Source organism: Carassius gibelio, chromosome B6 (assembly GCF_023724105.1).
Source record: "Carassius gibelio isolate Cgi1373 ecotype wild population from Czech Republic chromosome B6, carGib1.2-hapl.c, whole genome shotgun sequence".
Lineage (NCBI taxonomy): Eukaryota > Metazoa > Chordata > Actinopteri > Cypriniformes > Cyprinidae > Carassius > Carassius gibelio.
The window spans coordinates 11,897,649-11,922,908 of record NC_068401.1 but is presented as its reverse complement, the minus strand read 5'-3'; the positions used below and the strand labels follow the sequence as shown (position 1 = coordinate 11,922,908).

General features: G+C 37.3%; 1 protein-coding gene across 1 annotated transcript in view; it reads left to right on the top strand.

The window, feature by feature from the left end:
* Nucleotides 1–25,260, top strand: part of LOC127959732 (phosphatidylinositol 3-kinase regulatory subunit gamma) — a 146,495-nt gene that overhangs the window by 60,697 nt on the left and 60,538 nt on the right. The window contains exons 5-7 of the mRNA XM_052559079.1: nt 8,977–9,108; nt 14,397–14,598; nt 16,728–16,813. Coding sequence (XP_052415039.1) covers nt 8,977–9,108; nt 14,397–14,598; nt 16,728–16,813 — 420 coding nt within the window. The remainder of the gene's footprint in view (nt 1–8,976; nt 9,109–14,396; nt 14,599–16,727; nt 16,814–25,260) is intronic.

The window sequence follows — 25,260 nt, the reverse complement described above, 5'->3', positions numbered from 1 at the left end:
GTAGGTCTGTGTCTGTTGATTGTTTTGAGTCTCTGCATGTCCCTCTTCTCTGTTTGCTGGCTCTTCTTGTCCTTGATTTCATTGCCTAAGATGTTTACATGACAATCTCCCCCGCATTTTTTACACTCATCACCTTCTCTCTACTCTTGCACATGCATGCTCGCACGTACACAAATGCACGCACACCACGCTCCTGTCCCATCCCAGAGGGTAAACAGTGGCGTGCCACAGGCATCATGAACTGTACTACTGCACATTGCTGGTATCAGCGTTTGTGAGAGTATATGTATATATGAACAAAATGGGCAAGACTGTTATTGTGGTGTCTAAGTATCTTTTTTTGGTATACAAAAAAACTTTGTGGAACAGAGCTGAATGAAAGACAGTGCAGTTTAGTTGTAGAAATAGTAGACCCAAAAATGAAAAGTCTGTCAACATAGACTCTGTATCATGGATTTCGAAAACCTGTATGATCGTGGGACACTGAAGTGTTTCTTGATAAGATAGTTCACCAAAAAATGAAAATTATGTCTTCTGTGATTTACATACGCTAACGTAGTGGGATATGGGTAAGGCTAGGGACAGGTTTGGTGGTATGGGTATGGGATGGTTAAGGTAAAGGATGGGTCAACAGTGTTATAGTAAATTGAATTACAGAAATTAATTGCAGATGTAATTACATGCAGGTAAAAAAGTACAATGTAAAAGTATGTATCAAATTATTCATCTAAATGTAAGTACATTGAAGTTGAGGCCAGATGGCAGAATTTTCTTTTTTGGGTGAACTGTTCCTTTGATTGATGAATGTCCAATCTGCACTTTTCCATACATTGTCAATTTTCTGTAAATTGCTGTTAAGCAACATTTTAAACACTATATTTTAAATGAATAGCAACTTTAATTTTAGTCTGCTTTTCACAGAATGCTATCATATGGCTTCAGAATATGGAGCATTTAGTTTTTTGTATATATATATATATATATATATATATATATATATATATATATATATATATATATATATATATATATATATATATATATATATATATATACACACACTTTGTCTTTTTTGTAGCTTGAAAGCCCTCTTTCATTGTATTGAACAGAGCAGCTCGGACATTCTGCTAATGGTCTTCTTTTGTGTTCTAGGGTCATTTTCATCATGAAACAAATATCATTCAACTGTAGATGTCACTCTCTGTTGACAGGATCTATAGTGGTGCCAGATGTTTACATTCATGGGCATCATTCCACATTTCATGGCATTTTTACACCCATGACATGACAGCTAGATATTTTGGTGTCTGTGAGTCAGGTCCCAGAACAATGAAGGAGGTGACTGAGTTCAGTTTAAGGAGGAACATGGCCCCACTGACCGGGTCCACAGTGGGTCTTGCGGTCACCCAGGAATGAGGGCTGTCGTCTCTGGAGCTATTTTCCCCTCCCTGTTCCTAAAGGTTGCGCCTTACTGGAACAGCCCTCTTCATCACTCCAGCATAACATAACACACAGCATCAAAGCTTACGATAACATCCAGCACACATCTCCCAGAGGCACACAAAAGCACATATACAGTAGCCTCTCACAAAATACTGAAATGACAGAAATTTTTTTGTCAGAAGAGATCAACAGAAAAGGCAATTGTACTAGCATTGTAAAGAAGAAATGTCCCACTTTATATTAAGTGGCTCTGTTCTTACATCAAAAATAAGTACAATGTACTTATTGTGTTTAATATTGTATTGCAAAACACTTTTGCTACTGTTGAGGTGGGATATGGGTACATTTAGGGACAGGTATGGTGGTTTTGGGTCTGAGTCAACAGTGTAATTATAAATTCAATTACAAAAACTGATGACAGATGCAATTATATGCATGCATTTTTAAAATATAAGTATAATATAAAAACGTACACAATAAGTGCATTGTATCACATGATTAATTTATATAGAAGCACATAGTAGTTAAGGCCACTTAATATAAATTGGGACCAGAATTTCAGAAATCTGGCCTTGTACTCAAAAGGTTCTCGAAATGTAGTCTGTGAAAGATTCTAGTTGACCACAAATAAATGAATACATTTCTATGACATTATATCAAGAATGAATTGACTGCATTTTCTGCTGTTTTCATGCGTATTGCGAAAAGTGCTATAGAAATGAACTTGAATTGGACTGAATTGATTAATAAACTTAATTTATGAACATTAATTTCAATGAAATAAGAATAAAAATAGCAATCTGTTATAATAAAAATGTAAGAGTTATTCATTTGCATCCTTTGTGGTGTTTGCTTCTTGCATCCTTAGGTTTTTTAAGTGTCTTTTTTTAGTTTTAATAACCACTCCTGTAGCCCAAACAGTACATCATGGTACTTGCTACACCAAGGTCATGAGTTTGTTTCCCAAATGCTTGCACTGATTAAATGTATTCTCTCAGTGTAATATAAGACACTTTGGATAATAACATCTGCCAAATGCAAAAATAAATATAAATATAAAAAGAAAAAGCTGGTCCAGCACCTGAAATAAACTGTGAGACTAACTTACCCTTTTGGGGTTTGAGTATTCTCTATTCACAAGGGCTTTAAATGTCCCTATGCATGTCCTCTGCGAGCCCGATGTCTGAATGCCTTTCTCTGTTTGCACCCGTAAATATCATAAACAAAAGCCTCTGGGACTCTTGTGTTGCTTCAGAGGGTGGCTGGTGACAGGAAGATAGAGGAGGCGACAGAGAAATTGAAGCGAGGGCTCAAGGGTAGTGCTGGGTAAACACGGAACATGGACCAAAGAGCAACACTAAGGGTTAAAGTAGGCTTAGTAGAGCATGAATTTGTGGATTGACCCACAGAATGCTTTGACAGGGTGTGAGTGTGTTTGCGTGGCTTCATGTGCACATGCGAAGCCAGAAAGTGTCTTGGACAGGGTCAGGTATGCTGTTTCATACTTTTCCACTCCAGACTGGCACCAAGCGTGTGTAATTCTGGAAAAGTGTCATGAATATCATAAGGGAATGAGAGTTATTACTTCTGAGAGTGTATTATTAGTAACTCCATCGGTGGACTATTTTTGAATTTTGCGCATTGAAATGGGGGGGGGGGGGGGGGTTGACTGTGGAATGTAATTTAAAAATGCTTAAAAGTGTTGAAGGAGCTCCTAGAATCCTGAGGATTGCTGGGGTCCAAACAACACTGGACCCCATTGATATTCATAGTGAACAATATGAACATATATTGAACAATATTGAACATATGAACAAAAAATCTTTTGTGTTCCACAGAATGCATTTTAATTTGGTTTCTTAAACTAGATCCTGTCTGGATCACTAAAATGGAAATGGATAGTATAGCAGAGTGAACTGCTTTTTGGTATTCATGATCACAGTTTTAAAAATGTTGGTTCATATGAGGAGATCACAGCATGGCGTCTAAGCCATGCAGGAAACACTTTGATGTGTGGGTGAAAATGCAAGTGAGTCAAGTGGGGAGAAAAAGTAAAAGGGAAAAATCCAAGATCCATTTCTGTCACGGTGTGGGAGCTTCAAACACAAAATCACAATGCGGCGCCGAGTCAAACATTCTGCATGCATACGCACACCGACCGTGTTTCCCACTGTGAGAAATCTGATTACTTTCTCTGAAAACCTTGTTTCTCTCAGATGTAAGGCAGTGAAGCCACACATTCAGTGTTATTAAGTTTTATTTATGTTTTTCCTTTTCCAAGCCAAAGGTATCTTTATAGAAGTCACTGAAATATTATTAAAATATTACTGGGTAGGCCAATAAACAGCCATTACAGTAAGTTATGGTTATGAAATTAAGTTTAAAAAAAAAAAAATTCACTCTCCAAACCCAAGCAAATCGTATCAACTTGAAACTTACTTGAGCTAAAGCTACTTACTGAGTTTTGTGTTATAACTATGGCTTTGAAATAAAACTGACAAAGTCTGAGGTACAGTATATTTAAAGGCTATCTTTTAAAAATATAATATTGTAAGTAGTTTCAGAACCTTGAGCTAGTTCCGTGTCCTTGCCAAACTCAATCAGATTTGCAAACTGCAATCTCTTAAATGAATGTCAGCAGACATCTCAGTGTTATTTAGAACAGGCCGAACAACTGGCTAATATAAAGCGAAAAAATAAATAAAAATATATATTTCCTTCCCCTGACTAAAAGGAATTGTTAAGATCTACCGAGAAAACACACACTAATTCCATCTCTATTCTCCATAGAGTTAATGTACTTAGTGCTTTTTGATTTAGAGGCCCATGGCTTTTTGACAACTGTTCCTTTTTTATGCAACACAGTCACAGCTTTTACCATTGTGAGCGAGCTGGGTTGCCTGCATGGCGCAGCTGAGTGAAAGATGAGATAATGTGGCAAATGGAATTATGGTGAATCTAATTCCCTTAGGCAGAACAGGCACCACTGTCTCACCTATCCACGTTTTTCGGACAATTTTATCAGTACCATTCCATTAGCTTTAATCTTCATTATTAGATTTGATGTGGAAACTTCACTGAAAATAATTAGATCATTTGACATTTTCCTTTGTCCCCCTTGTTCTCCTTCAATAGACCAGCTTGAACAGATCTCAAATTAACCAAGTGGCAATTTCTGATTGCTGAATGCAATATTTTTAAGTGATCTACATGATGCAGTTATTTTAGTTAACAAATTTGTATTATTTGCATATTTATTTATTTATTTATTTATTAGAAGTTTTTAAGGCTTTTCAAATATTAATTCCTTTTTATTGTGTATAAAATATATCAAAAACACCTTTAGAAATGTGTCCACACATAACTGTAGACTTTAAACAGTCCACAATTTGCTTTTAAAAAACAGTTTTGATTTTATGTCCATTTTTCCATTTCTCTTCCTTTCATTGTTTTTTGCACAGAAATATTTTTTTATATAATTAGTCTTGCTCCCAGCAAGGCCAGAAGGTTACATTTCCAACACAATTCAATACAAACGTATGACGTCGAATTCATGCTTTTGAACCACTATAATTTACACCTTTATTTTCCTCCACAGCCCATGCAAGATTTTGTAGGTCAGCGCTTCCACAGGGACTAAGCCATCTGTAAAATTTTAACAGCAGATAATGACCAGCTGAGGCAGCTTTATCCAGAGCCGGTGGTGACCTTTACCCAAAGGATCATGGTGATGAGTCGTTTCAATGCTTTTAACTTACAGCACTAACCTCTAAAACCAGTCTGAAGGGTTTCAGGCTATTATCACAACCTTTTGGTCCTTCGCCATGTGAAGTCTCTTCACACATTTTAAGCAGGTACTATAGGGTCACTGTGGAGAGTGGGGTAAAGCCCCAAATGATCACATCTGATTATGTGTCCCAGTGGCCAACAGACGGTGCCAGGCACAATAAACAAAAGCCTGGTGGGTCAATAGTTTTAGGCTAGACGGATCGGAGGCTAAATTTGACAATGAGTTTAATTGATAGGCATGTAAATGGATGAACATAAGGGATGGTGGAGGGATAGGGATGGGGCAAAAGCTTCTTGATGACCTAAACAAATCTGTTTGTAGTGGATTAGACACTTTACAAGCTGGGCATTTAAAAGCACACTCCAACAATATATGGATCAAGCCAAGCAGGGGGAAACAATCGATTTGGGCCACTGGCAGGCAAGAAATTAAAGATCGGCAGATGGGCATCCACTGGGAGGGTGATTAGAAAAATAAGAAATACATGTGGAAGCTCAGGATGGACATTGCGACCAGTAAATGGGATTCATTGAGAAACTGTGATCAATAGGTGGTAGTTTCTCGCATGACTGTTCCTCTGAGATAGAGGGGGAGTTGGGTTATGGAAAATCCCTGCACTAATCTAGCCTGATATTAGCTCAGCGCACTTTGTTAGCCACGTGAGTTTAATGTAGAAGAATACTATGTCTGTGAAGGTGTGATAAATTGCACATTTTCAGAAGTGCAATCAACATGATGGCGAGACAAATGGCTAAGACAGTCTTTTGAAAATTCTGTTGGTATATTTGTATTAGAGTTCCAAAGCTCTTAGAGTCCGTCCACAAAGAACATGTTTTGCTTTACACTGCACTGATTTTCCATTGTTCTTCTATGTATACAAACCCTAGTTGGGCCATTGTCCTTTGGCCTTGGGTTTTGTACAGTGTGCTGACCCTTAAAAAATGTTTGACATTAATCACTTACCCCCATGTCGTTCCAAAATCGTAAAAGCTTCATTCATCTTCAGAACACAATTTAAGATATTTTGGATGTAAACCGGGAGAGTCGTTATTGTCCCAAAGACTGCCAAGTAAAATACACTGTCAAGGTCCAGAAAAGTATGAAAAGCATGGCCAGAATAGTCTATCTGCCATCAGTGATTCATCTGTAACATTATGACTCGATGAGAATACCTTTGGTATGAGGAAAAAACTAAAATAATGACTTTATTCAATAATTTGTCTTCTCTGTCTCTCCCAACATCACCGTAGCACCATTTTGGAAAATATGAGCTGGACGCAGGCTGCTAACGCTCTTCTGTGTCAGCCACACCACAAGGATGTGCTGTTTTCTTTCAGATCGATGCATAAATACATGTAAAAAAATGTATCTTTGTGGCGCGGATGACACAGAAGACTGTAAGCAGCCTGTGTCCAGCTCATATTCTCCAAAATGTCATTACGGTGATGTAGGCAGAGAAGAAGAATTGTATAAAGTCATTATTTTTGTTTTCTTCTTGCTTTATATCGTTATGGTTGAACCACTGATGGCAGAAGCCTCCCGGCTTTCATCCAAAAAGCCCTATAGTGTTGTATAGAGGTCTTTCAAGATTTCCGATTCCACTTACCACTGCAAAATCTTGAATATTTCTTCTTTGTTTTTCTGTCCTAATTTTAGTTTGTTCTTAATTGTTTAAAACACTATCCTTACTCCATACTACACCAAAGTACACTCATGAAAAAGACTCATAATATAATATTCCATTTATTTTTTGATATTTAAAAACTTATTTTTTTATCACCGTTACTCTGATATGGGCTTAATGGGTAATTATGATCTATTTATTGTTTCACCTTCTGCCATTGTTTGCCCTCCCAAGCAGTTTGTATTACTTATCTGGTTCATCTGGAATAGCTAGAATATCTTGAAGATTTGCATTGAATGCAAGCATAGCGGCAAGTCAACAAACTAATCACATTTGGAGAGTGAAGGTCATTAGAAAAGCTTAATAGCTTTTTGATTTCACTAGAACCTGATCACAGGGAAACTTTATTTTACAATTAGTCAGGGGGGCAATCAATGCCATTACAATTTAGCTGTGGGGGTCAGTCACTTTTCTTATATTAAAATGGCATAGAATGTTGGAGGTGAGGGGAGGTGAATGGTTTTCAAATGACACTTAACCTCTTTCTTTTTCAGAGCTTTCCTGTTGGTGTACCTGATGGCCCTAACTGGTCAACTCCAGTGTTAATCTCATTATAACTGGCAAAGATGTCTATTTATTTATTTTAATTTTTTTATGTATTCAAATAATCCACTGCTGAATACCAGTGAATTAAATTGTTTATGAATATAACAACTTACATTTTCATGTGACTTGAACTTGCTAGTCAGAATGTGTAACTAATGTGAATACCATTACACAACAATATCCTAAACTCTCCTATCCTAAAATATGTATTATTAATAATAATTACTCGTATTTTTATTATTATTATTATTATTATTGGACCAAAGCAAACTATGAGTGCAGCCATTAATTAAAAAAGTATATAAATAAATAACATGAATGAAACAAAAACTGTTTAACATGATCTGGTTATGCATTTTTTCAACAGATCTTGTAAAAATCTTTTTTTTTTTCTTGCTAAAAGACTGTCCTTATTTTACCTACACTACCCATTTACTTCTTTAAGTACAGAAAGGAGAGAGATGGATCATGAATGATTCATGAATGAGTTTTTTAAGCTGAAGTCTCAGCAACTAGAGATTTACAGTGTAGTTACGATCCAGGGGCGTATTCATTAAATTTTTTTAGTGCTAAGTGTTGCTCTTAGTAACAAAAAAATACAATAAAAAAATCTTATAAATGTGGGTGTTTCTACTTAAAATTTAAGAAAAGATAAAAGTAATTCAGAAAGCATCTTAACCCTTAAAAAGAGGTCCTAAATGGTTAGGAGTACGGATAAGGAGTTTTAAGAGGCTTAAGAGTTTCTTTAGCGGTGGAGAAAATGGATGAAACATGAAGAGGGAGAAGAAATATGTTGCACACAATGCATGACAGTGAGTTAACAAGACGCTACACATTAGATTGTGCAGGGATCATGTTTGTGACCACTCTTATTAGAGACACACCAACATTTCCAACAATTTGCAGAAATGTCAAAGCACCACAAAACTAAATTAGAAGCTCTCTGAGAGGATTCTTTGAATCTTTAAAAATACGGACCCAGATGTCCAAAACGTGCAATAAATGTGTCAAAATTACTCACACGCTTCTGTTTGTCTACATGTTTTCCTACTGTCCAACATTCTGCAGGCATTGTGGATTGTACAGTGAAAAGTATTTATACATCCCCAGTTATACTTAAAGCATAAATGAAAAAGTTGTGACCTGAAATATGTGAGAGATCTGTCAATGCCTTTTACACCTTTCCAATACATCAATATGCCATTATAATTTTAGCACAATGAAGGGCCTTTTAAAATTACTACTGTATAATTGCCGTCTACCAAGCTGCCATTATCCGAGGCTTTGAGTTATTGACCGGGAGACTTCCACTCAAATTCACTCTCTTTGTTAAGCTTGTGACTGGATCATTGTCCCCAGAGGGGGCAGAAATAGTCAAGGAATCTGACCACCACTGTAAAGTGAATCGCTGTAGGGTTTCACCAAGGGCACATGGTTTGGAAGGGTAAATAATAGAGAAAGCACTTTATGTGTCTATAATTAACCATTCTCTCTCTTTCTCTTTCTCCCTCAGACCCAGCAGCGGTGGACTTTGAGCAATATGAATTGTGTACATTGGCTGATACACTTAAGAGTTACATCCAGGACTTGCCCTGCCTGCTCATCCCAGCTGTAGTGTACAGTGAGCTGGTCTACACTGCTCAGGGTAAGCTGCCCTCTGAACTTAAATTGGAGTCATAATGGATCAGTTTTCAGTGGATTTGTTTCTAAATTAGTCAACACTGATCTCTCATGAATGCTTAACTTAGCAAATGTCTATATAAAGGTACGATAAATGTATGATGGAAGTACATTTTGCTGTGAATAATGAAAGATATCACTTTTATGATATCCTTTGAAGCTTTTTAATCATCTTTGAAGCTTGAAACCTCCAGTATCCATTGTTTTTGATTACATTCCAGTACGATTCTTCAAACAAGTCATAAAAACTTGAAACTATATACGAGCATGTAAATTATGTCAGAATTTAAAGGTTTAAATTCTCCTTAGTTAAAATGCTAAAACTAAAATAGGTGGGTGCTTTTGTCCTCTTCAACATATAAATGCTTAAAAATGTTCAGTGGGCAGAAAGAGGCTTGAGAGAGGCCGAGAACAAAAGGAGTGTAATAGAAAGAGGCAGAGAAAATGTGAGCGTGTGTGTGTGTGTGTGTATTAGTGGGGGCGCTACTATGCCGGAGGGTAGGTTCACACCATCTCTCTGACCTCGCTCTGCATTACACCCACTGAAAATGAAACAAGCATACACAGAGTCTGCCCCATCTTTTAGACATGCCTGGTTGCTCATAAGTGTTGCCTGACTTTGTAAGGACAAACAGAATTATGTAAGGACCCTCGCTGAGTATTGCCGCATCATGTTTCTGATGCCTGAAAATGATTGCGGTCTTAAGGCGACTTGTGTCCTTAAATACACTGGTTAAATAGTATTTAAGGATAAGATGCAAACAAATTGCTTCAGATACAAAAAAGAGGCTGTTTTATTCTTGAAATAAATGTATTTTTCATAACTTACTGACAACCTTTTGACATCTTTTAGGCATGAACTTTGTATCTAATATGTTTTCAAATCTCAGCTAAATGTATCTTGTTTTGAAGGCATTTATAAAATGCTACTGAAAATGACAAAAAAACATACTAAGGCTGGCCACACACTAGAGGATTTGGTTACACTTTATTTTGATAGTCCACTTTAGACATTCTACTGACTGTAAGTAACTTTGTAACTACATGTCGACTACGTATCAACTAAATCTCAGAAATTTGCAACTACATGTCAACTAACTCTCAAAGTAGACTGTTAGGGTAGGTTTAGGGTTAGTTTTAGGAGTAGGTTTAGGCTTAGTATTAGTTGACAATAAGTTGACAAAGAAAGTGTTAGACGATATTAAGCAGACAGTCTACTAATAATCTACTAACCGCTAGTTGACATGTAGTTGCAAAGTTACTTACTGCTATTAGAATGTCTAAAGTGGACTATCAAAATAAAGTGTTACCGAGGATTTTAAGGCTGATTGGCCTGATTTGCACCCCTGAAAGATCAGGGGGTGTGGCCCGATTCACAGTTTGTCACAAATTAATTTGTCCAAAGAATCCTCTATTGTTTGGTGTCATTGCGATTATTTAACTGCTTCTGATCGTTCCTGAACTCAAATCGTAAATATAAAATATGCCTTTGACGTGATATACAATGAGAGCTAGCAAGCATCACCTACCAGATTTTGCATAATTCTGTAGCTGAAGCCTGGCTTTCTTTCACACGAGTCTCCGTGAAATCGTTCCTGCAGTCAACAAGTGTGGGATCTCGCAGTCTGGTCAAATCATGTAGTGTGTGTGTTCAGAAGATTTTAAGGCTAAAAATCGGCTGAAACTGTCTTCAATGTTGTGGTCTCCCATGGTTTTAAAATCGTTTAGTGTGTGGCCATTGCCAGCCTTGGATAAATTTTGGCAGTTTTATGATTGATTGATTGATTGATTTACTTTCAATTTTAGGATTTCAAGGCATGATCTTCTTTTTGACTAAACATATTGTTGATAGTTTATATCTTCAATTTGCAATATACTTATTCATTGTCTTGATTGATGTGCATGATTTGTCCCATAGAGTGGCAAGTCTAAATGCAGTTTAACTAGTTTCATTCATGCATTGGAACATACTTAATTGATTGGCTTATACATAATAATTTCATTTTCTTCATTTTCCAACCTCAGTTCTGCTGGCACTGGTACAGTATACTTAAACGAACTGCAAAAGTTAAAATGAAATATTACCTTCTATCTTCAAAGGATGGAACTAATATATATATAGTATAATATATATTATATAACGAATATATATAATATAGTTTTGTGATGCAGTGAACAAAAATCAAGGCAATGACTCACTATAATGTACTTGGGGTTATAATACAAAGAAAGGAGTAACTTTGATTCACACTGTTGCCGCCGGTGCCATGTTGTGGAGACACTGTATCATTGTGAAAGCAAAAATACTTTCTTTGGTCTTCCAAAAGAGGACACAACTAGAAATCAGTGGTTAAGCTGTATTTGCAACACTGTTCAATCCAAATAGTAAGATGTGTGCAACACCTGGAGGAGAGGAAACTACAATACCGGCAGTTCTGACTCACAGTCTGTAAGCACGTCTACATATTTAAAGGATTTTCCACTGATGATTCAAACATGAGTTTTGAGTAATGTAGAGTAGCGCTTGTTGTTTATCATGTCTCCAATCACAAATGCAGACATGGATTTATGTTTATGCGGCGTGATGCAATGCAGTATAAGTCATTATAGTCCATAATTATTCCCCCACTGGATGCAGCAAATGGCTCGTTTGTAGTGGGTTTTATTATATTTGTCTCGTCGCACCGTTCTTCTGACTGGGAGACACATCACAGTATGGCAAGGGGCATAACATTTCCTTTACACACTTGAGGCATTCGGCCTGTCACAATGTACTGGATTGCTGGCCAATCAGAGCACACCTCACTTCTCAGGATGAAGAGCTTTGTAAAAATGACGCGTTTCACAAAGGTGGGGCATAGAGGAGCAACAATAATGTACTCTATGTGGAAATAGTGTGTTATTTACCTTAAACTGCATAAGCATGTTCCATTACACCAAATATACAAAATAATGTCATAATCTCATGTTATCCAAACTCCTAGGGTTTTATGATGCATGACTTAAGGGTACAACAATCAAATTAATTTCAAGCTTTAATCTAACACAACTCTACTTGAAAATGTATTGCTTCCCAAAGCATGACAATTTTATTAAGTGGAAGAAAAGTGCTAAATGTTTTCTGGTAGTTCTGGTAGTATTTTACCAGTTTTGAGTCCCATTGAGTGTCTCAGTCTCATTTTAAGAGCATTACTCAGTGGTAACTGTCATGCCTTGAGCATCGGTGCCCATCTGGCTGGCCAGCAGCCAGTATGCCCTCTTCCAGGAATGTGATTGGCCGTCTGCAGGGCTCCCCTTCCCCTGGTTGTGTCGTGCTGAGTCCAGATGGACTCGGCCAAGTTCCCAGCCGTGGCCTGCAGCCTATGACGCTGGCCTTTATTGAACAGGGGTCAGTCTCTATCAGTAATCTCCAGGAGGCAGCGGTTGGTGGGACTCTCCGGCTCCAGACTGGGGGCATGGGTGTCTGTGTGTGTGTCTGTGCATGTATTACTGAGTGTATGCATAGAACTTATTGATAGAAACCCTCTTGTATCAATGGTCAGTGAGTCTCAGGCCAAGGTCAAAGTAGTGACCTGTTTTCTGATCGGCAGATTGTCAGACATTCATCATTCGGCCCGCTGCCACCCACTGCTCATAACCTTTGACTGCTTAGCACTTATCTTCTATAAGCACTATGGGTGAAGCGCCTTAACCAGCCATCACCTTAATGGCTTTGTTCATGCTCATAATTCATGCAGGAAGTGTGGTTGCCAGGGGATTGAGTTTTTTTTTTTTGGGGGGGGTGCAACTTTTAGGCAGTATTCTTTATTTACATTGAAAGTGTTTTGGCAGGTAAGATTTACTGAGTGTATTGCAGGGCTGTCCTGTTTGCAAGCTGACACCATTGTCATTAAATTATGACTATTAGTAAAATTCAAATGAACAAAAATTTAAGGGAAATTAGAAAATAATGTGTACGTGTTAAACATTTTATCAAATGATGAAGAAAGATTACTTTACAACTAATTTATTGAAAAAAAAAAATTCACTAGCTGTGATTTGTTGCATGACCCTTTTTTAATTTTCAACTAACCAACTAAAAAACGAAAAAAGATTAATAACTGATTTATATCAGTATATTTATATCAACATATACTGCATTATTTATATATTATATTATACATTTATTGTAGATATTTAATATGAATCATTTATACTTTTTGCATAGAATAATTGCGGACTTTGCATATATCATGTTTCTAAATGAATTAAATTAATTTGTGTTTGTTTGTTTATTTATTTAAACATATGTTCAATCATAATTTTCGACATTATATGTATTACGTCTGTATGAATTAAATTCCTTAATTTTTGAAGTCCTAGAACATTGCATGTAGAATTTTTTTTTTTTTTGTGTGTATTTGTATTTTTTTTTATAATCAGGATGACTGTTAATTCCTCAAATGATGGTGACAAGAGTTATAACCAGGCATACATAGTGAATAAACAGCGGTATCAGCAGTTCATGCTTGGTGAATTCCCCCTCGTTCTGTACTTTCCAGACTGGATGATATCCCGCATTGATATCCAGACTCTATCTGTGTTTCTCTGGCTGATGAAGACAAATATTCATTGTGTGTAGGGGACTTAGGGATTAAATGCTCATATCTTCGCTGTGCCACCAGGGTACACTTTAACTTAAAAAAGCCTGAATCGCAGATGCTGGCCTTTTTGGTGTGGGAAACCCCATCTCAAAGGAGCTCTTCAATATGTTGGAAGCTGTCGAAATAACTGCATTGTCCTTGTGGGTGCTCATAGACAATGGACTCGAGGGCAATTTTAGGCTAGCTTTTTAACTCCTGCTGAGCTGACTTTCCAGTCCCAGGTCATGGGTTTTGTAATGTGCCCCAATGTTCAATGCTGCTGTCTAAGTTCAGATGAGTTACATCTATATTATTAGAACCACAGGGTGGATGTTTGGCTTTTAGTCCCTGCTGGTAGATGCTACAGCATCATCCAGCTGCTAAATGCATCTTATCCATTGACAGCCATTTAAAAGTATGAGTGCATTCCATTTAGATTTAATTTGAACATTCAAACCACATATATTTTAATAACTAATAATAGATTCATTCCAGTGTCCAATTAGTTTTTGTATGTTTATAATTCTCTGTCTGCTCCCATTTCACTTCATAGGTCAAGATAGTCAATAATAAGGGCTTGAAGCTTGTTTCTGTTTTTGTGTTGCCAACAATCTCTCTCTGTCTCTTTTAGAAACCCAAGGCATGGAGGAGTGTGGACAGCAGCTGAAAAGAATCCTTGACTCTCCCAGTGTCCCTCAGGCTAACCATCAGCTCCTGGTTCATCTGACCCAACACCTAAGTAAGGTGGCCCAAAGTGGGGGAGCAGCTCAGGCAAGCCCCAGGCTTCTGGCTCTGGCCTACAGCGAGGCCATCTTCAAAAACAACCACTTCAGGTATTGTAAATAAATTGTTGTCAACTGAAATCTATAGTCTTCAAGCTACATTACCATTCAGAATGTGGCCAGAAAGTTTTTAAGGTTTTTGACATATTTTATACTTACCAAGCCTGTATTTATTTGATAAAAAATGCAGTAAACATTAATATTTTGTAAACGTACTACAAATTAAAATAATTGTTTCTCTTTTTTTTTCATCTTATTTATTCCCGTCATGTCAAAGAAGGCATAAATCCAGTCTTCAGTGTCCTCCATAAGTATTGGAACAGTAAAGACAAAACTGTTTGCTGTGGAGTCAAGAAATCTGTAAATATTATTAAAAGATGAATATGAGACTACAGAATGTCACATTTTATTATTGGGTGATTCAACACAAAGATATTTTACCAGCTATCAGCACTTTTAGAGTTTTATCTCACACAGAATGAAGTTTCTTGGAAATCTAAAAATGTAGAAAGTTTCCTGTGAGGGTTAGGCTTAGGGGTAGGGTTGGTGTAGGGCGATAGAAAATACGGTCTGTACAGTATAAAAACCATTACATCTATGGAGAGTCCCCACAAGGATAGCTGACCAGACATTTGTGTGTGTGCATGCTGGTGTGTGTGTGTGTATACATATTATCTTGTTCAATCTTGTGGTTGCTCTTGCAGTGGGGTTGGTGGGTAGTTCAATGCAAAGGACCGACGGCTCACATTCATACTTGCATGTGCATGCATGTTCTTTGTTTCAGCAGAAAACTCAGTGGAACATATGTCGAAGCCTATCTTTATTCCCTTAGTTTAATTAAAGTGGAGCAGAAAGAGATGAGGGAGCTGTTATTCCTGATCTGTCCCTCAGCCCACTGTAAGACAGCCCTTAATGGCTGCAGCTCCAGTACAATCTCCTGAGAGGAACAGCACATAACATACAACAGATGGGAATGGTTATTAAAATGTGTTGCACTGTTACAATTCCTTGTACTTGCCATTTAAAGAGTACCAGGAGTGAATGTTGATAACTCACTATTTATGTACCCTGACTGTTAGTATGTACCAGACCTCTATGACAGACTATAGTATATGTTCATATTATTGTTGCACATTTATTAACTATGGAATTAATATTTTATTTATTTATGTATTTACAAATTTTCCTTATGCCACTGGTTAAAGGGATCATTGTGATCTCCGTGGTTCTTGACTGTGGAAAAGAGATTGTAGAGGCACCTCATAGTTACTCACAAATGAATAATAATCAGAAATATTTTTTTAGCATGAAATTAGCATATTAGAATTATTTCTGAAGCATTGTAAGACAGTGATGAATGAAGTAATGGCTTCTGAAAATTAAGCTTTGCCATTACAGGAATAAATTAAATTTTAAAACAAAAAATAATAAGATTCAAATAATATATACCATAGTTCTTTTTGGCTAGTTTGGCATTTTTGAGATTTATATCTCATTACAGTTAAATAGTTGGTGACATCCCATGTTCTATGAAGCGCCCTCCTGAATGAAGGACTTTAGTGCACACAATAAAGAGTAGTGTGCATGTGAGTCACTTGCTAACTCAGTCAGCACATTGTAGTCCATTAAGTCGCCTCGCTCTTATTTGATTGTGAGCTGCTTTTCGGTCCCTCTGCCAAGAGTCTCCAGTGGGACTTTCCCTGCTCTTAGCGGCCTGTCAATTGTCTTATGGCTCTGGGGCAGTTCAGGCAGAGAAAGAAAGAGAGAGAGGTTAAGGAGGGAGAGGGAGCGCATTATGCCAGAAGCAGTCATTTCTGGTTAGTCATCAGCTTCACACAGTACCTGAGGTCATTGAGGCAGCACAGGACCTGAATTACAGCTGAATACATAAACAAATGAACATTCGCTTCTAAAAATCCTATTGAGTTTTGACCGTATACAAGCAGTCAACAGTTCACGAAGTAGATCAACTGCTGCAACTCATGACATGACCTGTGTGCATTATGACTGACTTGATTCTTGATGCGTGTTGTGTGTAAGAGTAAGTCTGACTTTTTTTGTCTAAACTTTACATGTTTCATGAGTAACCGTTATTAGAGCATTTGTTTAGGTCCAGCTTCACTTAGCATGGGATGAATATATACACAGTATTCACTCTTAATGTCTTTTTCTCACTCCAGTGCGGATGTAAACCCAGAACATCATGTAAAGATTCTTGAGGCCCTTATCATGGTTGGAGGCCTAGTGGAGATACAAGCTGCTCCAGGTAGGATATCAGAGGTTCTCATCATTTTATTAATTTTATATAGGTTTATCTTCTTGGATTATTTTTTATTTGTGTCCTTTGTATTTTTAATAACTCGCTTTTGGGACTTTGATTGTAAGATTACTGCATGACCTAAAACTTTCTTTTGAGAATCCAGTGGGTTTTTATATTCCATTCATTTTGGCTTTAACTTGTTAGCTTGGGTGGTTAATTATAAAGAATTATCAAAATTATTTATTGATTTTTGATTTTGTCCAAACAAGTTATGCTTCGATGTCTTTGAGAATGGACATTTCTGGAAGCAGATGTGAAAGTAGTGTCTTCTGTGGGTATAGGCCTAAATATGTGTGTGTAAGGAAGAGAGGTTGATAAAAGTGATGGGTTGATGAGGAATTAATACATTTTCATGGTAAGCTTGTGAGGGCTAGAATAATGCATAATAGTTCATGATACAGTACGTGCATCTGTAGGTACTATAGCTTTTTGCCAGGCTTTGATGAAACTCAGTTGTTATGGATCTTCTGACTCGACACTCTCTTTACTTCCATTATTTAGAATCCAAACATTGAGTTTCAGTCATTAAACTTCTGCAATATAATATAAATGAATATTGGTCTATTAGATGTCTGGAGTCCCAGGTAGTCCATGGAGGTTAACATTAGCCTCAGCTTTTTATAATAACGGAGTGCATTAAATGTGAATTATCAGTTCAGCACAATACTGTGGAGGATTTATGTTTTCCATTTTAATGCACTTAAGCAACTTACTTTGGGCAAACTTGAGCAATTATGAATTATGTAAATTAATTTTGGAATTTGCAGCACAGCATTTTTGGGATTGTAAATCAGCAAGCATGGATAAACATATAGGTTCACAACAAAGCTGACAATACTTTAATTCACAGTGTTGTAACATAAAGTTGGTCATAATTCATTTTAAAACGTAACTGGAAACTTCCCTGTTGAAAAATCCAGCATATGCTTATAAGGTATGTTTTGTAGCGAGGCTGCTGGCTTTAGCTGGTATAAGATGGTCCTTAGCTGGTCATGAGCTGGTTTAAGCTGGTCCTTGTACAGGTCCTAAACCAGCTCAAACCAGCAACAATGCTTCAAAACATACCTTACCAGCATATGCTGTTTTTTTTTTTTTTTCAACAGGGTTTGGTCAACACATTCTCTGATACAGAGGCTCAGTTTGGGGTTAAGTAACAGACTAGAACTTAGAGCTAATAAATGCACCACCCATGGACACATGCATAGATTTATGGAGTCTGGTGTGACCTTCTCTTGCTGCTCTGGGGTCATAACCTTAGCCCCAAAGCAAGACTAAGGGATAATGATTCCAGTGGCAAGCTTGAGCCTTACTTAGAACTAACAGTCATGGTCAGAAACATTTACCCCTAAACTATATTCAGTTGTTTAATATGATTGGCTGTCATATACATTGCTGTTACTGTTATTTTTTTGTGTTTCTGAAAAAAAAAATTCTTATAATCACCAAGGCTGTATTTATTAACATAATTGTTTATTTAAAATATAAAAATAAAGCAAGTAATTCTTTAAAATCTTACAATTTAACAAACTATTTTTGTTATCATATTATATTTTCAAATGTAATTCATTCATGTGATGGCAAATCTGAATTTTTTGCAGCCATTACTCCATTCTGATATGCAAATTTGGTGCCTAAAAGCTTTCTTTCTTATTTATCATTGTTGATAACGCTTTTGCTGCTTAGTATTTTGTGGACACAGTGAAGTATTCTTTTCAGGGTTCTCTGGTGAATAGAAAGTTCAAAAGAAGAGCAATTTCTTTAATTGAAAACTTTTGTAACATTAAAAATCTCTTCAGTTTAATGTTTTCTTGATAAATAAAATTATGAATTTCTTTCAAAACAAACAAAACACAAAACCTTTGAACAGTAGCGTATTAACGTTCAGTTTAAAAAATATAATCATTTTGAACAATGTAATTTTTTTTTTATTCCACTTGCATATTTTTCATGCATAGTACTACTAGCCCCGGAGCATCCTCGTGAATTTGTGTGGATAAATTAACTTAGAATCTGCAGAGACTGTGAGCACAGGCTCTATTTTCTAATGGTTTCACCATCTCTTTCACTAAAGGCTACATTAACTGGGGCCAGAGGGCAAAGGAGCCTGGATGGGTGGCCTTACGAGCGGAGTGAACCTCTTCACAGCCAAAAATGGGATTTATACAAAACACAAAAGAACAACTAGAGCAAAAAATAAGTTAGAATGCATCCATTCGCACGATAACCCATCAGCTTATGTATGACTTCCTTTTTGGAGGCAGCCAGTAATGTACCTAGAGTGCTTTAGCAAACAACTGACCCCTCCTGTGCCTCCAGCTCTAGTCTGGTCCTAATATGTTCCAGCTTGGTAAAGTTTGTTGGCAAAACATTGCGTTTAAAGAGCAATCTTTTGGGGGCCACGTCGGGCTCAATCTATCTTGGCTGACTGCACTTGTCAAATGCTGATGGATTCACTGTGGCTGTTAGCATGGGCTCTAGAGAGAAAGTGAGACAGGAAACAAAAAGGAAAGTGGGCAAATACAAGTAAGCAAGGAGAAGGGTATGACGAATACAGTTTAGGAAAGGTCACAGCCACTCTTATGTTATTTCTGTCACTGTCAGGGACTTCATGAACGTGTGTCAAATTCTGACAAGGAAAATAATAAATTGTTGAGTAAAGTTTTGTTTTCTTTGCACACGAATAGTTTTCTCATAGCTTCATAAAATTAAGGTGGAACCACTGATGTCATATAGACTATTTTATGGATATCCTTACTACTTTTCTGTGCCTTGACTGTGGTAGCTCTGTTGCCATTTGTGGAGAGTCAGAAAGCTCTTGGATTTCATCAAAAAATATCTTAATTTGTGTTTTAAAGGTGAAAAAAAATGTCTTACAGGTTTGGAATGACATGAGGGTGAGTTATTAATGACAGAATTTTCATTTTTAGGTGAACTATCACTTTAAAATTATAGTGTTATCATTTTAAAAGTGCTTAGCATTATTATGTTGCTAAGTTGCTTTAAAAAACAGATGCCTGTGTAGGCAGTTGGGAGAGAGGCAGCTTACCAGGTTTTGGAAACAGAGTGACCAAGCTGTCCAAACTCTAGATAATCTCAAGGCCACGGCATGCTGTTTTTCTCTTTTGTTTTTACTCAACTATCCTCATTCCAGTTCTTCGTTCTCTCTTTCTCTTTTAGCAATGTGCTGAGCCGTCACATTTAAAAAATAATAATAATTTAAAATTTCTTCCCTTTGGCTGAAGGAGTGCTTATTTTTGTTGTGTTGAAAAGTCAGCTCTATATCTGTCACTCTTTCTCTCTCTCTCTCTATGTATATTTCTCTGTCCCTCCTAGCCTTTGTTTCCTATCACACACAGCGGTTCTCAGTCATGCCCCCAAGCACTGACTTTAACCTCCATATATACACAAGCACACATGCACACGTTCTCTCCTGAGGTCATGTTGCAGGCTCATGGAATTCCCCACTGGCTGACCTGGTGTCCCAGATGACCCAGTGAAAATGACCAGTGCTTTCTTCCGCAGCCTCTCAGCTGCACACAATCACATGCTTCAGTGTACCATGTAATAATCTTTAAGCTGCTCACTCTATGGTCTTTGTTCCACAATCTTTTTTTCCCTTCCTCTATCTCCATCCATCTAAGGTCATTTGCAACACAAGCTCAAATTTGGCATTCTGCTTGGTCATACAGGCCTCAAGCCTGGTCATTATGGGTAGCTGGAGCACTGAAGTCTTGAGAGTGAACGGTTAACATGAGAGCAGATGAGGTCAGGCATAATGAATGGTGGAACTATTCATCACATTCTATACTTAGTATGCTTAGGATTATTTTCTGACTGTATATTTTACGTGATATTAGCGCCAAGCTGTCCTCACGCGCCATGGACTAATTCATCTGAGCTTTAATGCCAAAGAACAGCAGATGCTCTCTCTTTCCCCCCTTTCTCTCTCTAGTTCCCTGGCTTTCTCCCTCTGATTACACCATTTCTTCATTAAAGAGATAGCAATCGCATTAAGGTTGCCTCAGTTGCACTCTAAAACACATTAATCTTCCTTAAAGATTCCCCTGCCTTCTCTTAGCAAAGGGCTAATCAAGCTCTGATTAATATGACGTGGACGATCTTAAGCTGTTTAGCTAGTTTTACCATTGTTGATAAGGTGATCCGGAGTAGAATTAGACACCGTTGACGTTGTTCTAGAATGCATGCCCGTTTGCATTGTAAAACAGGGAGGGTTTATATAAATCGCGAACATGGACCATATGCGCCTTTTAATCATTCTTTTCATATCAAGGGTCTCTCTGAACTTGAACTGTATACAAATGTCATGGTCAGATATTTCTCATAGGGCTTTTTAATAAAAAAATACCACTTGTTAGCTATTTATTACTGCACACAGTTGTTTTTATATAGCCAATCCTAACTATTATAATCTAACCTACATATAAACCCAAAATAAACTTTGGCTTTTTAGCATTAAAAATAAGACTAGCTTTATTAATTGTTTTTCCAAATGAGCATGTCCCTGAATGTGCCCATAGGGAGCTTGTGTCAGATTTAGCTAATGTCTCTGGACAAAGTGGTCCTTAAAGTTTAACAAAATAAACCCCCGCAGACACACACACACACACACAAATTGAGAATGATTCCCTCTGGCAATTTGCCACCTAATCTTACTCAAATATTTGATATGAAATGGCCAGTATGGAAAGTACAGCCATGAAGCCAAGACACTTATTACTGTATGGCCAATATTTTTACACACATTAAAAAATGACGGAACAACCACTACACATGCGCTAGCTAACTATCCAGCACAGAAAGACTCTGATTTGTGGATCTTTTAGAGTTATATACTATAAAAAAAGATTTGTATCTAGTATGTCTGCATGTTTAGTATAGTGTGATATTTTTTACTGAGTGTTCAATGCTTCCTTTAAGACGGCATAATAGTGCAAATTAAAAATAGACAAAATGTTAATTGCACAATAATTATTTCAATGAGAATGCTTTTGGCACTATGATACCCTGTCGGCAGTTATTAGGATTGGACTGTTTCTAAAAGCTTTAGTCCAATTTGTGTGCATGGTGGATGACCCCAGGTCAGTTTATGTGTTGGGAAAGCTTAGGGCCTGTGCTTTTTAGACATGCAAAGCTCATTATCACGGAGACAAGTACGCATGTATGTTCTTTATTTGTGTATGTTTACGCAGAAATTATGTGTGCGCACTTAATGAACTAAGAATTTACATTGCTTCTGCTTCTGTCAGCTTACTGCTTACTTCATTGCCTCTCATCCAATTATGTGTTTGCTCAGCCATGACATCATATGCCGTACACATGCGGATTTATTTGATCAGATTTACATATAGACAAAAGATGGTTGCAAGCAAACCATGCATACAGACTCAGAAAAGGCCCAGTGGACAGTAGTGCATGAAAAGAGTAAGTGTGTGTTTGTGCGTTTGTGAACGTGAGTAAGTGTGTGTCACAAAAGAATTTATACCACCATAAAAAGCAAATAAATCCTAACACACAGCTATTCGACCTTGACTCTTTCCCTCTCTCTTTCCCCCCTCCTCCGTTTTATTTCCTCTGTGTCTTGCTCTGTCTCTTCAGGGGCAGAGTTGGAGAGACAATCCGGACCAATTAATATAACAAATTACTCGCACGCATGCAGAAATGTCATATGCAGATACACTGGCACTTTGCCAACAAAGGAAATTGGCTGAAAATAAAAGAAAAAACAGCCGGGTTTCAACTTTGCAAAGAGAAATCCCTGTGGCTGAGAATTTTATATATATATTATGCAAAGTACTAAAAGATTGCTGTCCTCAGTGTGATGTCTTTTATGTTGATATTTTTGGATTTTCTAGATCATTTTTATGCACACTTGTTAATGCCAATATCTGAGATAGTCACTATATCTGATAATGCTATATCATAAATGATTTTATAATTGACATATAGTTTCATCCCTTAACATAAGCACTTAATTTTCTATGACATTTTGTTGTGAAATTACTTTGGAAACATTTTAAACCTGTCAGCTCAGTCAATGTATATATCTGGCTAAAATGCATGAGGTTTTGTGTAAAGATCCTGGTGCCATAAATAAGAATAGGTTGATAATTATGAACCAATCAGTAAAGTTTTTCCATTATCTTCCATAATTTTCTATTATTACGCCTTTCTTGGAGTTTTCTGTAAATTCAATTAGATTTTCTTTTTTTAAATAAAAAGAAAGTAATAATATATACTATTGCCTTTACATAGATGTGCAGAATACAATGTCATACCATGACTACTTTATTATAAGTGTGTCCACACATGTGCTTATTAGATTTATTACCAAAAAAAAAAAAAAAAACTTTTTGGTCAGTCATAAATGAGGGCGTTTGCTCCAAACCATCTGCGGCTTAGAAAGTGTTTCCAGTCAGTTTCATCAGCATGTGTCAGCTCTAATGCATATATCTGTTGCATTTGTTTGTTTTGCCTCACTTCCAGTTTTAGCACTGCCTTTTGAAGTGCAAGGCCTTGTATAACTCTTTTCTGTGGGGAACGTGTGGATGCTCAAGCGAATAGGAGAAAGAGAGAGGGAGGGATAGAGAGAAACTAAGGCAAGTACAAGGTTCTCAAACTCAATTTTAAGTACAGCTAGAGTATGTAAAAACTTATGATATATATACATATATATGTTACATGAGAAATGCTGACTTGCCTGCTAGATGAAATAAGATAGGATTAATTTTATTTCGGTTGTATTATGATTATTATTATTATGCTTTTAGTTTGTTTATGAAAATAACCCTGGCCTATAGTACAGGACGTAGTATGGCACTAAAGCCTGAAATATATTACATGAGCCTTAGGTTTGACATCTTCACGTTAGCGTGTCACAAACTGGCATGTGAAGAGATGAAGGGTGAGACCGGGACAAGCTGTCAAAGGATGTTTGCAGTGACATTCGTGTGTTACCTGAGAGGCAATAGAGTGAAGGGATAAAAGTCAAACTAGCAGTAACACTGAGAACTTCGGCTGAATGTTGCATAAATGAGCAGCGGAGGCTTTGTCTGCTGCGACTGAGGCCCTAATGCGGTGTGATTTATGAGGCTCAGCCCCGGGCTGGGGTTTTACGGCTTTTATGTGGCCAAGCAGTGTGTAGAGTGCAGTTTATCAGGTCATCTGCACTGTCGCCGATACCATCTCATTCTAGCCCGCGGAGAATAATGGTGTGACATTATGGGCCTTTAGCAAGCCCTTAGAGCAGGGGGTCAAGGTTAGCCTGTGTGAAGATGTGAAATGGGCCCTGATATTGTCCTGAGCTGAGATGTGTAGAAACAGCTCTAATTTCTGTTCACATTTCAATAAAGCAGCTGCCTCACCTTTCCTCTCATGGGCGGAAAGGTTTATAGGCAGCCGGGGGATCGTAATGGTCAGGGTGGCAAGATGGAAGCAGGCACACAATGACATCTCTGCCTCACACACGCATTCACAAACAGAGCCCCTGAGACCTCACACACACAGCCTTAATACAGCCCTGCCCACACACACATTCACACTGTTTGCCCCGTCATCATGCATTTGTGCCTCATAAACACTCATGCACACACATGGACACACATGCAGACACCCACAAGTGTGGTCTGTATATATTGCCCTGTCCCCTAGGGAAGAAACATGGATAATGAAATTTGCTCTCAAAGGAGTTGTAATACTTGCTATATGCTTTTTGTGTATTTGATATCGATGACTTTTTTCTTTTTTAAATTATTGATATCATATTTTAGTTTTACCTCAAGGCAAAAAGTTGTTGTAAGCCTGGGATATTGCATGTTGACCATTCAGTTTTTTGTACTTCCGTAGGTTTTTGGGCATAATGCCATGGGAATCATGATTTAAAAAATATTATGTGGATACATTTACATTTACATTAATATACTCTGCACATTCTGAGCTTGAGGGACGGGATGTTCAGCTCGAGGCAGTTTAGCAAATCACAACACACTGAGCCAGCTGACCAATCTCAGCCCATCGCGTATTTCTGAGGGAGGGGCTTTATAATAACAGGAAATAATTGAGGCGCATGTGAGAGAAGGGACAGATCAGTGTGGAATAAAAGGTAAATTATGGGAAAAATAATGTGTTTTTTAAAGAAACGAAGCATGAACACATGTTAGACTGCACCCTATAAACACAATCAAGCCTTCAAAAAACCCAGTCAACCACCCCTTTTTTGGTCTATGGTCTACATACTAAGTATGGTAAGATGAGAAGTTAAAAAAAAGAAAAAGACGTGCATACTGGCAGGTCATAAATCAAACCTGGCAGGTAGTAAAACTAGTCTAGTATATGTTCATGTAAATTTGTAATGCATATCTCATCCTAGGTACTGA